The sequence below is a fragment of the Callospermophilus lateralis genome, chromosome 2, assembly GCF_048772815.1.
Source record: "Callospermophilus lateralis isolate mCalLat2 chromosome 2, mCalLat2.hap1, whole genome shotgun sequence".
Taxonomy (NCBI): Eukaryota; Metazoa; Chordata; class Mammalia; order Rodentia; family Sciuridae; genus Callospermophilus; species Callospermophilus lateralis.
The window spans coordinates 74,514,999-74,533,656 of NC_135306.1; the positions used below are offsets into that span (position 1 = coordinate 74,514,999).

Sequence of the window (18,658 nt, forward strand, 5' to 3'; positions counted from 1 at the left end):
ATCTATATTAAATAATCTCCTGAACACCATGGTAGATAAACACCAACCAACCAGCCGGGCATGGTGGCATATATCTATAATCCCAGCAGCTCAGGAGGCTGAGGCAGGAGGATTGCGAGTTCAATGCCAGTCGCAGCAATTTAGCAAGGCCCTAGGCAACTCAGTGAGGCCTTGTCTCTAAATAAAATATAAAAATACGGGCTGGGGATGAGGCTCAGTGGTTAAGCGCCCAGGGTTCAATCCCTGGTATTTAAAAAAAAAAAAAAAAAAATCAACTGAGCTGAGAAGTAGGGTGTGTATGCAAAGATTGTGTGACACTGAGAAAATGACATCCCATGCTCGGCTTCTTTATCCACTTTTCCAATAAAGACCTGAGAAGTACTGTGTGTGACCCTGTATCACCTTTATAGATCCATTCTGCAAACAGCATTACCCAGTGATTGATAGCAGAAGTTCAGCAGCCAGATCTAGCAGGTTTGAACTCTGGCTCTACCCCTTATTACCTCTGTGTATTTGAGTGACTGCATGTAATTCAAAGCCTCAGTTTTGTCACTGTGAAATGAGAACAAGAGTATTCCCATCATATCATTTTTAAGATTTTATACAACAGTACTGCATGTAAAACATATAGTGCTTGGCTCTAGCATGCGCCTGCTAAGTGTGGATTATTATTACAAGGCCAGTAAAAGAGGAGAAACTTCTTAACCAGAAAGATTACATGTATAACTGCCCCCTACAAAGTCATTTTCATTTCATTGCTTTGAAAGGCCACATGCAGATACACAGTTCTTTCAAGCATTTAGAAATGTTACTTTTTTGGTGATTATCATGATTGAAGGGAGTTTCAACATATCCAGGAAGAAACAGAAGGGGTCTGTAGCAGAACACCACATGGCTCATTACAGGGTGGTGGCCAGAAGGCTCGGGTTGAAAGATACTACTCTTTTCCTCTCGTCTATTAGATTTTTGACCTCTCAACTGTTGCTTTCCCTAAAATTGTTGGTGCTCAGTCTACCTGTTCTTGAAAAGAAGAGGGGCCTTGGTTTTCCTAGTCCAGTGGAGTGTGAGCCCAGGTACCTGGGGCAGAGGTGGGGGGAGCTGCAGAGAGTCCTGCATTACTGTTGTGAATGTGCTGCTCCCAGCAAAGGGTACTCCACCTTTCCTCTAAGCTTTTGCTCTATGTATTGTTACCAAAATGATCCATTACCACTCTTTAATAGTCTGACTCAATCTTTAGTCCCTGCATCATCCTTGGGAGCAAGTAAGATGCAGTACAGGACCCTGGGTTGGAGCCCCAGTACTGAAAAAAAAGAATCAACAAAGTAAGATACAGAGTAGACTTCCCCTTAAGCAAGAGTCCTCTTGGGATACTGGCAATCTCTAAAACATGTGCACCACAATTAACCTGAGTTAATTAGTTATTTTACTACAGGTGGAAACAAACCCATTGGTTTCCCACATTATCTTCTTTATTTATTTGGGGGAAATTCAGAAATTTTTCAAATTAGATTATTTCCAGAGTTGTGTGCGTTATGAAATGTCAGAGGAAAGTCATCCAACCCCCTCCTTCTTTCCACGTGTAGTTCCAATTTCCTGACGCCAATTTCTTCCTTCTAATTACAAGCACTCCAAGAAGAACTAGTTTTTGCAACTCAGCATGAGAACAAGTAACTCTTATTTCTTCAGGCTGAGTTGAATACAGGAGACTTCCTGAATCTGCCAGAATACAGCTGCCTAAGGTACAAGATAAGTCTTCCCTGTTCTATTATTTTTTATCTGTTAGCACTGAGGTTCACGAGGGGCAATATATATCTCCCTGTGATCAGAGCCCTGTGCTAGATATTTTTGAAGGAATTTTGCCCTGGTGATAAGTAATATGGAAAACGGACTTTATTTTTTATTCTAAAGGGTAAGATTAAAAATATGGATGTTTTGACTGTGTGTTAACATTAATTTTAAATCACTAGGGTGATATCGTTGATATAGTTGTCAAAGCCAAGTGTACCTTTTGTTGTCCTGCTGTCCATTCATGGGGGAAAACAGCGTATGCTCCTTTGGGAGGGTGTGAATGTCACATCTCATGCGCAGTCCGAGCATCTTCTGCTGAGGTCAGCATTCAGAATTATCACTGTACTCATTTTCTCATTTCCCTTACAGCAATATACTGAGTTTGCTGAATTATGTGAATTCAGAGTTAGTGAGCCCAGGACACAATCATGCTATTTATTTTAGAAGCAAAACTTCCCTTTCTTCTGGGGTTCACCATGGACCTCCCTCCCCTCCTTGAGCATTTCATGCCTTCCCAGCTTCTAAAATTGGTTCCTAACGAAGGTCGTATCCATGCAAAACAAAAATAATTCTGTTTTCATTGTTCTTATATTATTAAAATTTCGTAAGTTAGGTTTTAATTTCCTGAATATAAGTTCTTTTGCTAATGCAACCTTTTAAAATAATCTAGAGCCAATCTTATCCCCTCTGAAAACCTTGAAAATGGCAGTGCTCTCTATTTATCTTAAATCTGAGAGCATAACAAAAAGGTATCAGATCAATAGCTCTTTTCTTCTTTTTTTTTGTTTTGTTCATATTCAAACCACCAAATAAGAGCCTTAGCTATTTGTTTATCAGAATGTGTGCTGATGCTTTTTAATAGCTCATCATGTACCAGGCACTGCATTAAGTAATTGACATTGCTTTAACTAATTCAATCAGTACAATATAGTAAAGTAGATTTAGTATCCATATTCGAAGTGAGGAAATTAAGACTATGAGAGGTTAATTTCACATAGAAAATGAAGCAGCCAGAATCTGGTCATCTGGCCCCCTCCAAATCACATAATGTCATAGGTGTGATGGGGGATTTTTTTTAAAAAGCAGTATAAAGTAAAGTACTGTATAGTCTTCACCATGAAAATTGGCTGCAATTAAGATAAGTTTTCTTGCAGTCTGGGAGATCCCAGTATCCATTCATGAGTACATGAGGCAGACAGAGAGTAGTTCCTTCCTCTTTTCCAAATTTTCTGTGGCTCATTCTTGCAAAGGAAGGTGGTATTTGAGGAAAAAAAAAATGAATATGTAGGCTGCATGATAATTACCATAATTCTTAGTGAGGTCAGAGATTGTCACATTTCAGAGTTCAAGACTGAATTGAATAAGTGTCCTGAGGAGAATTGCATGGATGCATTGAATCGAATGCCTTCTAGAAAATACATATTCCTTGAAAGAGAACAAAAATTCTGTGTGTATGTACTGGATTTATTTTCTGTTTGTTTATGACCGGCATTGAATTTTCCAGCGAGCATGTCTCCTGTTCACTTGTTGTCTTGTGCTCTCCAGTGCTAACAGCCATAAGAACTAGGTATCCAGGATTTAGCGTAACAGCTACATATTATAAACTAAGTGCACCCTCATAGTTGTCTGTGCTGAGGAGCCCAACTGCAGATTCTGTACCGTAGTCTCTTCCTTGAATAACAGTGGAAAAGGGAACTGGATTTCAGTTGAGGTTTTCCATATCCCATGTGTCTATACAAAGAAGGTTGAACATCGCTAAGTTCTTTAGTAAAATTGCAAGTCAACTGCCTAATTATGATTGAACAAGGAATGTTCCAGAGACCTTCCATTTTGACTTTAGCTTACTCTCAATTTCCGGTAATGATACAGACTTTTACACCAAGTCCAACAGTGCTATGATGGGCAGCCATTTTGTTGAGGAAACTGGAAACCCTCACCCTTTTAAACACTGAGTTACACTGATTTCGGTCCTGTTATTTCTTCCATTTAAGGTTACATTTTCTGCCTCCCCCAGACAAATGTCACTTCTCCATCTTGAGAACAAAGACAGCATTTGGCCTTTGGTTATCCCAAATCCAAATCTTTGCCCCTTTGTTTTTAGTACTTTGCCATTTTGATTTTGCTTTTTTAATTTGCTTGTGACTCTCTGCTTCCCCCATCTTTTTTTTTTTTTTGGTACAATGATTCTTACCTTGTCTTTCCCCAGTCCGTTTCTGACCTGGAGAGACGTACAGCATGTTATTGTCAGGACTTCCCGTGCGGGACATTTGAACGCTAATGACTGGAAAACCAATGCTGCTGGTTTTAAGGGTGAGAACTTCTTTCATATTCTGTCACAGGCAAAATATTTTTATTTTTCCCCCATTTTAAATGGAGAGCAGGAAAATACAGCTCCTCAAAGGAAATTTTAAATTTTGTGCTCACACAGAGCTTGATCTTTTAGTAAATAAAAGGCAGCTTGATATTTTTTAAAATTAAAACTACACATATAATAAGGCAGACTTCCTTGTCTTCCCATATCATATAGGTCAGGTTTTTAGATCAACCAACTCCCAAGTATAGTCAGCCTATGGGACTCCTAATTAGTTTATTTGTGCTGTCATTGATTATCTGAGTTGTATTTTAACAATGTATTCTAAAATTCTTTGCCTTCTGTAGTTATTACTTCCTCTTAAGTAATAATGGATAGATGTTGTTCACTGTAGTGTAACATTGTTAGTCCATGCATTCTGTAAATTTTGTTTTTGTTTTTTTGTAACTTCCACAAACAGAACAACAGGCATACTTCTAAGAGATGTTATTTTATATAGACCACAAGTTCTCATGACGCTTTGTATCGTTCAGTCCTTACGCACCTATGCACAGGTATAACAAGCATTGAATATTTTCCCCATGGCTAATGCATTTTTTATATCATATTTCCTCCCAATGGTCTTATTAATAGCATTCATTTTATTTATTGTCAATGATAATACATGTTGTAATAAAAGAAAAATCACACAGATGTTCTAAGGTTTAGCATAGTTACTCAAGTTGAAGATGACTTAAACTTTAATCAACTAAGTTTTAACTAGATTACTTTTTATCACACATGATTTTTAACTTACTCCCAATAATTTTAATGTTATAACATAGTCCCCTGTGCATAAGAACAATGTGCCATACCATAGGAAATATCTACTTAAATAAGATTCTGTTCTTCAAACTGTAGGTAATAATCTGAATAATCCTGAGCAAGACATTTAATTTCTAAAGGTCCTAACTGCCCAAATTTATGCATTTTGGAAACTTAATAATATTATCTACATGTGATATCTTAAATGTGCTCTTAATATATCCATAGGGAATTATGCCTAATATATGCAAATAGTATGTTGGAATACGTATTTAAAAATTATTTATAAATAGCTTATAACAGACTCGTGCTTAGCTAGAACCTATCAATGACAGGTAACCAATGCACTTAAATAGTATTTTAAAGTTTTCACCAAAAGCTTTGTTCCATTTTTTTTAAAAAAAAGACTATCCCTCTGATTTTGAGTATTAGCAAACACCTCTTCCATGCTTATAAAGGGCATAATGCAGCAATATTCAATGAATTTTTTTAATCTTAAAGAGTTGTCAGTACCTGGTGGGATCCCATTCTCTGTAGTCCCAGTCAAGTCACCTGATCCCCACCTTATAACATCATCAGGGCACCATCAGAATTATTTGAAATTTATTGTTCTAGAAAACCCAGAATATATCTTCCATCTTGGTTAGCTTCCACGTGCGCCCAACTACTGCTGTATAAACCCACGAGGCTTGGAGCAAGGGACTGACGCAGAGCCTTGGCTGGTTCAAGGCTGGAGTGAACTTCTTAGCAGAAGGTTCACAAAATAAGTACATTGACCTCCGTGAAGCTGAGGAATCAACTTTAACCCAAATAAATGTCTTAGTTTTACTTATTCCTTTTTGGCAACTTAAAAGGAGCAAATGGTTCTAATAAAACACACAGCTCTTTTGAAAACCCCTGTTGGTTTTGGAGAGGGGGAAACAGAGGATTTCGACTAAATCACCAGACCCAAACCTGAATCTGAAGGGGGCTGTACGCTGCTTCTGGCAAGGAGGAAATAGTATTTTACTATTGCACGTGGCAATATTTAGTATAATATTTCACTCTACTCTTAGATGGCTGCCAAGAGTAACAATTAAAGTTCGCTTTTTCATAGATGAATTACTCTGACTGGTCTGGGCTCCCAGTGGAATTGTTTTGTAATTTTGTTGATGGCAAGCCCCATATTTCATCTAAACATGATCATAATGAGATGAATTTTTTAAAGAGTTATTTTCTTCTGTACTCTAAACATTTCCATCCCCTCCCAAGTGTCTCACAAATAAAAGCAATTACGGCAGAGGCTAGCGAAAGAAACAACGCACTTTGGGGAACCAGAGAACGCAGGTCACCAGGACCGGAGGAAAAAAGCAGGCTGACTTTTTATGAAATGAGAACTGCAGGAACAAAAAGACCTAATGTTTGGAAGAGGTTCCTGCAAGGGGAGCTTAGGAAGACCTCGTCCATTCAATTAAGTCAGCTGACTTTTGCAGGCCTTGCTGAGCAGTAGTCTATGAGTCTATGCCATGCATTTCTCCCTAGACAGGAGAATACGAAAGGAGCCTGCCACCAGAAGCCTGTGCCCGCAGGTGCTCTCCCCCAGTCCCACCCCACCCAGATTTAACACTGAGTGAAATGTATGCATGAAATGAATTCAGAAATGCCTGTGCTTCTCTGAGCTTGCTTTTGTGACCTAATGATGAGCATTTGATTCAGAGTATGTAAAGAAAGAGGGGTGGGGGACTGATCTCAGTGATGGAGATGTTAGTATCCGACAGAATTTCTTTCTCATCTGGTAAAACAGAAGCCACTTAGAGTAGCTACCAATTCAGTTTGGGTTTTGTAAATCAATAGATATTTTCACTGACAAAGAAGACCTACACCCTAAATAGCAGCCCCTGCCAAATCTACTTTACAAAACCTCCCTGTATGTCTTCAGACAGACTGGTTTGTCATACCTCCCAGGCAAACAGTGAGGTTAGACAATGGATGAACTAGACAGCTGGGGGCCCTCCTAAAGGTTTGATCCAGACCACCCATTTTGTGTGGTGGACCTAGAAGGTGGAAGGCATTCCCTGGTCCTGAAGCAGCTGTGGGCTTCCTGCTGACAGGTCCTCCTGCAGGCCAGGAGGTGGCCTTGAAACACCAAAGAAAGGGGCTGTCTGCTGATTCATCTCCATGTTTCTCAGAGAGGAGAGTGGGATTACCCTGGAGTTTATGGAGATAAACCAGGAACCCAGAACTTTCTCTAGTCCTGTGTTCTCATAGTAGCACTTTGTAAAGGATCCAGTAGTGAGATTAGCTCTCAGTAAGGGAAACCCCAAAGATGCAAGCCACTATCAACATGTTTATGCTGATGGCACCTTAATTTTTAAAAATCTTCATAGAACTAAGATTATTCTGTCCTGCTGATTCTTGAATAATAATAATAATCCCTTATAAATGTCTTTTATATCATAAAAGTTTTTCAGTATAAACATTATCCAATGAATACACATTATGAAAACTGATTAAATGTCGATTTGCCTTGTTCACTTGCAAATAATGCTCATTAAATTTCAAACTACACCTTTTGATTTTATAACTCCTCCAGAGATAGTTTTTTGAAAAATAAATGGGACAAATATTATACATCAATGAAAGAATCTACTTGAAATTGTAAGTGTGAATAGGAAATTGCCTTAGATCAGGTGAATGGGTTTGGTGTTTTGCCAGTGGAGAAATGAAATCTAAATTCTAGTATTTTGCTACTGACCAACATGTGTAATGCCAGGAGATGACTCTATCATTAAGCTCTTTAGGATTTTGTCAGAATTATCGCTTTTTCTCCCTTGATCCTTTCCCATTTCTTTTATGACAAGGTTCTTCTGTTTTGTTTTGCTTTGTTTTGCTTTCTCTTCTTTTTAATTCTCCCTCCACGCTCCTTAAAATGTACCAAATAGCTATAGAAGTAGGAAGGGCTTTTTTCATCTGGGTGGTTTTCTTCCCAGAATTTAATTGATGCTGTCTCTTCACTTTTTAATATTTCCTAGCAACTTTAGTGTGCCAACCCAACTCATGTTGAAGTGAACCCAGGAAGTGGGCCAAAACATCGGGGGCTCCATGGTGTTGCCCAGTCAGATCTGCTCTGGCATAATTCACATACAGAGACAGAAATTTTTGTAACACCTATTATTATTTTCCTGAGGTCTAATCCCCAACAGTCATTTTAGAGAAAAGCATCAATGATCCTTCTCTCATCTTCTAAAATTAAACTCAACCTCAGCAACAGAAGGCATCTAAGACAGAGAATACCCGTTTAGTGCCTTATGTGTACCTCCAGCAGCTCTGTTCAGGCACACAGGATGGTGGCCCCGGAGAGCCATACCAAAGACTTTCATTTGGGCCTTCTTGATAGTCTGTCACTCATTTCAGTTTAGGAGGAAGTTAGTTAGCTCTTGGGGGAGAGCTATTCCCTTCTACTGCTTTTATATAAGTAAACTACCCACCCACCGTCCCTCTCTCCACCATGTTCCTAGGCCGAGCAGCCTGGTTCTGACTCCTGACCTTTGGTTCGAGTATGCATTTATGATGATGATGGAATGCATGGACGTTAGTGCTCTAGCTTTATATGGAATTATTTGTATTTGGATTGTATGACTGTATACAGTTAAACTCTCTTAAATCTAGGAACAGGAATAGACATCAGATAATAAATTAGGACCTTCTGTCATCTTTACTAGGCGAAAGATGGAAAAAAATGTCATTGAAAAATCAAAAATGACAACTCAGTGAGCGAGGGTACCACGCCTTCCATTTCACTGCCCTCCCAGACTATGTAAGTCTCTTTTTTTCTTCCAGCATGTTGCTGAAACCTCCCATCCCCACTGACTCCTTCTTCCACCACAACTAAACTACTAGATTTTTTTTTTTTTTAATTTCTAACTGGTTACCCACCGTGGGGAAAATGATTGACAGTCTAACGTGACCTCTTAGCCTGTGAGACCTTAACTTTTAATAACCTTTGTTGCTTTCAATTGCCATCCATTTATTTCCACGGGCAGGGCTGGTAATTTTAAGATGTTCCAATATATTTTGAGTACCTACCCATCTTGCTTTCACTTTGTAACACTTATTAAAAGGAATTAGAAATGCTGAAACCATTAAGCATGCCAAACGAGAGGTTTTGAATTGTCGTTTTCTTTGTTTTTCACGTGTATGAAGTGATTTCTAATGCTCTTGCCATGGGAAGGGGTAAAGTTTCATTTTGTTTTATTATTTCACTGTTCAGATAATATTTCATCTCTGCCACCTAGCACGTGGATTTGCTGCTGGTAGCTGTGGTTAAAGCTACATAATGCACCTTAATTGGTAATCCGTACATTGCATTTTTGAAGAAAGGTCAAAGTGAAATGTTATTTATATGATTCGTGTCAAAGGTGGGATTAGAATCAGATGCTTGACTCTAGTTCAACCCATTTGCAAAAAATATAGTAATTATTACTTGGAAAGGCAGAGGGAGGTAAATATATTTGATTTTTACCTAATAAAATTTGCTCCCTGAAAATGCCACTATGCCACCTGATTTTTTTGTCTTTTGAGATTGTATATTTTCCTTCTACCATTGTGCTCTGTGACCTCACCCTCATTCCCTATTCATTGACTTAAAGCTGTTTTTTTTTTTTCTTATTTGTTGGCCATTGTATATGTGAGCTTATTTCTACCTTATCTACAAAAAATATATATATATGAATCACACATAACTTAGGAATGTTGCTTTACTTCTTTTGTCTGGTGGAGATTTACCTAAATGTCTACATGGGAATATAGGTGGCTGACAGCAAAGTCTGTTGAGTCATGGCTTAATCTAGAATCTTATATCCACTAGTCCCATCAGAATGTTCTACTCACACCTACCAAATATGTGAAGTTTAATAATATGTCCTGCAAATGAAAAACCTTTTTTTTTCCTCTGCTGGCCTTTTACTGCATGATGGTGTTAGATTTGCTGGACTTTGAGTGTTTTTACTTTGGTTTGGTTTTGTGTCCCTGTAAGTTTTAAACACATAGTTTTACACTTTAAATCCATCCTCAGACCTAGGTAGTAGAGACCTTGCCTTGCCTAGCATGCATAAGTCCCCGGGTTCAATCCCTAGCACACACACACACACAAAAAAAAAATCCACCCTCAGGATAGAATTTAAATAATAGTTATACTATTTGCCTATTATTTCTATGTAAGATATAATTAGGAGAATTATGTTTGGAGTATTTTTGGTTTTGCACAGTCTTAAAAACCAAGTTATATTTTCTGTGGCTTTGAGGAAGCAAATTAAGAATTGTGCATCTTGGTTTTTGCAGAATGTGGGTGTCTAATAACCAACAAAATTAGAAGGCTGAATTGAATGAAAAGTGCTTTAAAAATGGAAAACACCAAACATAGCTGGGCAGGGTGGCACATGCCTGTAATCCCAGCAGCTTGGGAGGCTGAGGTAGAAGGATCACGAGTTCAAAGCCAGCCTCAGCAACAGCAAGGCACTAAGCAACTCAGTGAGACACTGTCTCTAAATAAAATACAAAATAGGGCTAGGGATGTGACTCAGTGTTCGAGTCCCCTTGAGTTCAATCCCCAGTACCAAAAAACAAAAACAACAGATAAACACACACACACACACACACACACACACACACACACACACACAAAACAAAAAACAAACAAAAAAACACCAAACATAAAAAGAAAGTCTTAAAGGTATATTTTCATGTTATATATTTCTCTTACGTGAAATAAGGATAAATACATGGCACTATATTGTAAATAAAATGTTGTTTGGGGAATTGAAAATTAATTAAATGACCTAAAATGGGCTACAAAAAAAAATTGTACTAAGGACTTTATAATGAAGTTATCACTAATGTGTCTTCAGATGAATTTACTCCACAATCGTATATCAATGTTACCACAACTATATGTAAGTTTTATTTTGGAACATTTAAATGTTATCATTAATTCACCCTAAATGTCTAAAGTCATAATTAGTTACTTCAATATGGAAACTAGAAACAGAAATTCAAGTTGATTGTGGACTACCAATATCCTGTTGACTCTTTAGTAATTAATATGCCAAATAAAAACTATAAATGTAAAATCTGATTTGATTTTTGGCAATAAACAAAAGCTTCTATTTAAGAGAAAGTCAGTGTTTCTTTTTGTGTAATTACTTGAAGAAATCCAGATTACTAACTCTAATGAGGCTGGACCTCCCCAGTAATTTTATTTTATTTTTTTCAGTACTGGGGATTGAACTAAGGGCCCTGCACATGCGAGGCAAGCACTCTACCACTGATCTTCATCCCTGACCCCACCCCAATAATTTAAAAACTCCTATTTTAGCACATGACTTTGGCTGTTCTTAATAGTAGCAAGTCTTGATATTTTCTAGTGACAGTTGATATTTTAAGCAAAATAAAAGTTAGCAAGCCCTAAAACCAGTGATTATAGAGGGTGAGTAGCAAGAGCCAGGCAGGGCTGTTTTGAAAAGTATGTTGTGATTATGAAGTACTGAAATGGATTTCTTTGAACCACTGATGATTGGATTCTGAATCCAATTCCAAAATAAGATTTTAAAAATTTAAGCCAAGACACAATCTTTTCTAGAGACTATTTTGAAATTTAACAATCATTTTCTTAATTTGAGATTTCCTGGGTTTTAAAATCAAAGATTCACTCTATATAGAGTCTCAGAGCCTGGGCTTCAGTCAGACAACCTGGGATCGAATTCCAGCTTTAAAAACCAATGAACAGTAGTATATCTAGCCATCTTTACACTTTTCTTCTAAGCTTTATTCAGATAAATGTATATACAGTGAGAAAACACTATTTTAATTCATAGTATAATGCTTTTTTTTTTTTGGTGCCAGGGATTGAACCCAGGAGTACTTAACCACTGAGTCACATCCTCAGGCTTTTTTATTTTTTGTTTTGAGACAATGTCTCACTAAGTTGCTTAGGCCTTGCTGAATTGCTGAGGCTGTCCTCAAACTTAGGATCCTCCTGTCTTAGCCTCCTGAGCTGCTGGGATTACACGCAGGTACCCCCCTGCCCAGCAATATAATGCATTTTGACATGTATACATAGATCTTTATAGTCACCACCATGATCAAAGATCCTTTCTATGACCCTAAAACATTCTTTCTTTTATTCTCCTCCCTATGCCCTGCCCTGCATTCACACCATGCAGCCCATGGGCTACTTTCTGCCATAGTTCATCAGATTACCTTTGTAGGCTTACATCTAAATGGAATTATTTGAAACTGACTTCTTTATCTCCATCTAATATTTTCAGATACACCTATGCCATTAAGTATATCAAAGTTTGTTCCTTTTTATTGCTAATTAATATTCCACTGTATGAATATATCACAATTTGTATATTCCTTCACTTTTTCAAGGATGGCTTTCTGGTTTCCAATTTGTAGTTATTATGAGTAAAACTGCTACAGATAGCTATGTACAAGTCTTCGTGTGGGCAAACTGTAATTTTTTTAAAATAGCAGACCAAAAAAATAAATCTCTCAAATTTGAACAGAGACCCCAAGAAGTGAGGGAATAATCCAGAAATCTAATCAGATATAGACCATTTCAAATAGCATGCATGGGACTTGTTCACCAAAAAGCAAGGGCATAAGAGGACCATCGTAGGTAGAACGAAATGAGCCAAGAGGAAAATGGGGAACAGAGACTCCTATAAAGAACTTAGCACCATTTCTCACTCATAGGGTACACTTAGGAAAAATTATTTATCCCCTATATTTGCTGTATCACTCTAGCATAGCAAATTCAGTTGGGAGTCTGTACAGATTTTTGTATAGTGAAAATTGAGCATATAGATATTGACATGCATAGAGCTGTGCCTGTTAAAATTATGCATGTCAATAGAGACAGTAACAGCCCCAATTAGGGCTCAATACTTCATAGTCACATATCTCCTGCAACTCTTATGTTCTCATCTTTGTATTATTTTCTCCAATTTGGATTATTTGTTTGCATTACATATTGTGATTTTTAGTTGAAGATTCTGGATTGATGTTTAACTTCTTTGTGTTTTCTTTTCTTTTTTTCTTTTTTTCTTTTTTTTTGGTACTAGGGATTGAACTCAGGGGGCACTCGACCACTAAGCCACATCCCCAGTCCTATTTTGTATTTTATTTAGAGACAGGATCTCACCGAGTTGCTTAGCACCTTGCTGTTGCTGAGGCTGGCTTTGAAGTCGTGATCCTCCTGCCTCAGCCTCCTGAGCCTCTGGGATTACAGGAGTGCACCACTGCTCCCGGCTTTTGTTTGTGTTTTCTTTTAGTAAACAATAAATAAGCTCAATAGAGTTGAAGGGGGAAAAAGCATAAGATCTGCTAATGATTGTGAATTACACTCATGCCTTGTGTATAAGTTAAATTGAGAAGCAAAAGTGAATCTAATGAGAGGGTGGAAGATGTTTGAGAACTTTAGGTGTACTCAGAGTTCAGGAAGCAAAGCTGATCTGAAATAGTGTCTTGAGTTGTTTCTTAGTCAGTTTGAGCACATGTATGCTTTTGATTATTCGTGTTTCCTGGAGGAATTATAACTGGAGGACATGGCTACAGAAAAACTGAAGTTCAGGGGAAGATGGGAAAGGGCCCCCAGTGCAATAAAAGGGCAGGTGTGGTATGATAAGGAGAATTTAAAAGAACTTCCCGAAGCAAAGCTGCTTGGGTCCTCGAGTTAGGAGTTCTCATTTGATTTGAAATACATTTTAGACCCACTGTCGTGATCTGAGAAAGTGAGTTGGATAATAGTAATGACTTTGAAGCAAGTTGATTCTCGTCGCTAGTCAGGTGTCAAACAGTTTTATTTCCTCAATTGATGGCGTGAATCCACGGGTCCCGTGATGTGCCCTACAAAATGACATGCACATAACAAGTTGACCTGGTGAAATGGATGGATATTCTCTTGTGGTGATCACTTTATATTATCTTAGTATGCAATTGTATACTTATGACCTTAAGAACTGTGACATTCAGCAAAATTTGTTATCATCCCTGTTATCATCCTTCAGAAGGAGGGCAGTTTTAGAGTTAGGATATATGATCATCTTTGCTAGATCCTTTTTTTTTTTTTAAGAAGAGAAAGAAATGATTTTTGAAATGGCTTTTTAATAAGCCCAGGGAGAAGGGTATAAGTGTGAGATTGCTCCTTGGAAAATGTCAAGCTAGAACGGTGCTTTGAGAAGCCTTCACCAGCGTCCTTTAACCCAAGTCTTCTCCCTGCCTGTTATGTTCACCACGACCTCAGAAAACCTCTTACCTTATGATGTCTGAACTTCTTTTGAACATACACTTGTAATCTTTGTATTTACCATGCAACTTTGCAGAGATTTTAAAAAATAAGTAATGTAATTCTGGGTCACATCTGGAGTTGCCAGATGCCAGTTGTGTGACGGTTACACAGGCAGAGTGACAGAAGTGTTTGAGTTTATGATGACTTTTTCTTCAGTTTGACCTGCGTATGACTTTTCTTGGCTATGAAGTCCATTATCTTGGGAAGCTGCATTACTTTTATGAGCCCACCAGAGGTTACAATGTTGACTCCTTCTTAATGCACTGTGTAAGATGGTTCTGTCTCAACATCACTTGCTTCTATTCATGTTCTACTCTCAAAAGCACCATCATAGCCAATGTGGAGAGTGTATACCCCACTTTGTTTCAGAGTTTAATATCATGCATTCTTAGAAGCCTAAAATCTTTATTAAATTCCAGCCACTTATCATTAGAGAATCAGAGGACATGGCTAAAACTATTGAGAACTGTCTATGAATATGTGCCAGAGCTTCCACAGTTGATTGCACAGGTTGTTGACTGCATAAGAGAACCACACTAAGGATTAGACTGAGAAGAGAAATCTGTCCTGGGATCCACTCACCAAGCCACGTGCACTAGAGTATGATAATGTTCTCCTTAAAAGAACAGCACCTTTCTCAAATTCATGTACGCTCTCCATGGATATTCCTATTCCATAAAATTCATATGTGATTTCTCCGCTATTGTCAAAGACACAGATATCTTTTAAAAGGTATCCATCCAGAGGTGGTTTATTCATCTTTACCTTCACTGTTGCTTCAGTTCTGACATTCGCAGGTCTTACTAAAGTTAAATAGTTTTCCAGCATGCCTATAGTCCAATTTGTGATTGTTCCATCCCTCTTTTTTGTGAACAAGTTTGAAGTAAAATCTCAGAATTTTAAGTGAAGGTGACTAAGCCTAAATCTATAGCTCTTTTCCTGTTCTTGTGTACATTTATTTACCCCTTTTTGTGACCAAAAATGATTGAAGTTTCTTTAATTCAAATGTGTCATTATTTTGTACTGGGTCTAGTAGAAGGTTCACGTTTGGGGTGAAAGTTCCTTGTAAATATTGACATGTACAGGACACATGAGCACAGAGAAGTAGTGGTAAGGCTGCATTTGAAGCTTTCCATGATTGACACACAATGATCCTCCCTACAGATCATTTTTCTCAACTAAAGAAGGAATTTCTAAGTGTGGAAGGGAAACTGTGCTTGAGGTGCCCAGCACAGACTGCTGTACCCGGTCCATGTCTCCGATCAGGGACAAGGAATGTAACTAGCTGTGTCCACACTGAGACTGTGGTAAGAGGGTGCTGTGGAAACTGGTTCAGGATCAACAACGTGGCCCAACCTTCCTTGGCCTCTTGTAAAAACATGGAATTAGTAAAGATGGCTTAGCCCATCCTTTTATGCAACCCAGAGAGATCTCTATATTGGTGCCAGTGTCTTTAATATAAACCAGATCCCAAGATTACAAAAGAAATCCTGAAAATTAATCCTGCCCTAGTTCTCCCCAAGGCCACTGCACATAGCAGGATACAGTGACACAGTAGGCCATCACTTTGCAGAATCTGTCTGGATACATCTGCTGTGAAATAAATAGATCCAGACTTTTTCCCATTTAGATCTCAATTTAGACTCTTTATACATGCTCACATCTTGGTAGCCTACAGCATTTCAAAACAATTAAATTTCTATCACACATCCCAATAATGGTTTCAACAGACCTCATTTTATAGTACAATACTGGGAGAGACGGTACACCCTGAAATTTCCAGAATCATCCTTGAAAGAGCCAAAAAGAAGGATATTGTGATCGCTGCTGGATGCTAACAAATGAGAATCTGAGCTTCGGCACTCAGTGTTATCCTTCCATCTGCGTGCCTGGTTAGTTTTAATAAAAAACTGGCCTATGCAAGAACACAAAATAACGTATCTTCACACACTCAGGGAAAATCCCTGATAGAAATGGCTGAAGAAGGTCATTTCTCAGCAAGAATAGGGGAAAGTGTGATGGGCCAGATGTTAAATTTTCTTTCCAAGCCCCATGAATTTCTTTTTCTGCACATGATATTTTAATGAGATTTGAAGAAGTTTTGAAGAACAGAGAAATTTCTATGCAAAAGACAAGTAGAATTGTCTACATAATTTCTAAATGACTCCCCCACCCTGTTACATTGCAGGGTTATTCTGAGCATATGATTGATTTCAGACCTGAGTTGAAAGAAATACTGTGTGTCTTATGGACAACAGTAATCATGGATACATATGTAATAGAAAGATTCTGAAGACTTTAGCTCCAGTCCCTATGACTTTGCCCAAGTACTTCTAATGTCCATGAGACTTAGTTTCTTCCACTGCAAAATGTGAATAATACTATTTTGCTAATAGGATTGTTATGGCAATTTTATTAGCTCACAAGTGATAAAATACATATGTAAGCTATTATTTTTACCTCCCCTTTAGAATTTTATCTGTGCATTTTATTTGGAGTAGCATACTTGATGCATGAAATGCTTTTGTTTTCCAGGCAGTAGGACTAGGAAATCGACACTTCAGTCCATTTTCTGTGTTCACCTTTATACTCTATGCAGGAATTTTTACCTCAATTCAGAGAAGTCCTAATGCTATTGTATCAATGCATAGAACTTAACACCTTAAGTAATATTGTGCATTTGAAGGAGGAAGTATCTAAGCCATGCCCTCCTTGGAGTGGGTGAACTAATGCATCCACAAGTTAATTAAAAAAAAAAAAAAAAAACTTTATCTTCTTAAAAGATTTTTATAAAGGAAGCAAAAAAAATTTGTGATAATTTATATAAAAAATTGATCTTATATACTGTACAGCCAGCTCTCATTTCTTGTACTCCTGGCATGAGGGAAGGTGTACTGGAAATCAGGCCTGCAGAGTCTCCTGCCCTATGTTGGAGATATTAGCCTACTCATGCAGACTTTCAAAGAGAGATGCCAGCCCTAAAGACTGCTTCTCAAAGTGGAGTCCTTAGACCAATAATATCAGCACCCGTGAAAACTTCAAAATACAAATTGTGGGCCTTACCTCAAAACTACTGAAACTATAACACACACACACACACACACACACACACACACACACACACACGATAGTGTAATCGGACAGAGCAATCTATGCTTGAATAAATCCTGGGCAATTCTGATGCACATGTCAGTTGGAGAACCACTGAATTCATTCACCCTCCTTATGCAATGAATTAATTTTCTCCCTGAGCCTTTGAATAGTGTCCTAATGAAAGGCTAGCCTTAGAAGAAATGAAAAATAGTCTCTCAAAGCATGTTTTTTTCTGCATTTGGATAAGGGACTTGTGAAAGGTGCTCACGAATACCTCATCCTTGTCAGTTGCTTAGCCATTTGCATTCATCCTCCTTGCTGTCAATTGAACCATGACCCTGAGTTTTCACACTTGGTGTCTCCTTCCTTGGAGGAGAGAAAATGTTTCCATTATCCTGCTGCTTCACTTCTGCCCTTCCTTTCACAGTGAGTCTGAATTGGCTGCCCCATTTCCTTCTGTCACTTCCTGCAATCCTGTTTCTACTTCCTCCTTCGCCCATTCCCAGCTGGCCCTATCCCTAGGTCTTCCTGTAGCCTTTTCTGCTCCTCATCTCCTCAGTTCTCAGCTCTCTTCCTTTGCCTTTTGTGATGCAAAGATAAACCCTTTGTTCTTCTTTGACCTTTTGACCTTTAAATTCCACCGTTCTTCTTTTACATTCCTGACTTCTTTCAATTATGAACATCCTCTCCTTGCTAAGGGTTTCCATTTCCACATCCTTAACAGTGACTTTACCATCTGGAACCTCTTCACAAGGCCTTCCCTCTGGCATTTAAAATCAGAACTTCCAAAATAGAACTCAAAATCTAACCTCTACAGTCCAAGGGATACCACTCTGCCTATCACCCTGTTCACGTTGATTGTCTCCTCACCTCCGTCACCTATGTTGTGTGTGATTTGTGAAATTCCCTTGCTTCTTTCTTATCTAATCTCCTATTACATTGACCATTTGCACAATATAGCACGTGGTCTCCCAAGTCTCACCATCTCAGGAACTGGTTTCCTGCTTCTGTCCTGTGCCCTTTAATATCCCATATAACCAATGCCAAGTCCATCTTGCTAGAATATCAGTTACATTACTTGATTTCCTGCATCAATGGCCATTCATTGCCTCCAGGTTAAATCTGACCATGCATTCCAGGCCAACATAGCCTCTTTGAGGAAGCCACAATTTCAAATATCCTCATCTCTTTATTTTCCCTCCATGAATCCAGACTATCCAAGTACTTAAGAGTCATCTCACATCTTATTTCATCTAAGAGAATATCCATGCCACATCAATGGCCTTTTCTGAAACTTTACAAAAATTTCACTATTATTATCTCTTAACCTT

At 38.2% G+C, this 18,658-nt stretch overlaps 1 protein-coding gene across 3 annotated transcripts in view; it reads left to right on the plus strand.

Moving 5' to 3' along the window:
* The window catches only part of Pcsk5 (proprotein convertase subtilisin/kexin type 5), a 429,480-nt gene that overhangs the window by 224,724 nt on the left and 186,098 nt on the right, over positions 1 to 18,658 (plus strand). For all 3 annotated transcript variants that reach the window (XM_076846064.2, XM_076846065.2, XM_076846066.2), the window contains exon 10: positions 3,995 to 4,098. In XM_076846064.2, the coding sequence (XP_076702179.2) occupies positions 3,995 to 4,098 (104 nt within the window). The remainder of the gene's footprint in view (positions 1 to 3,994; positions 4,099 to 18,658) is intronic.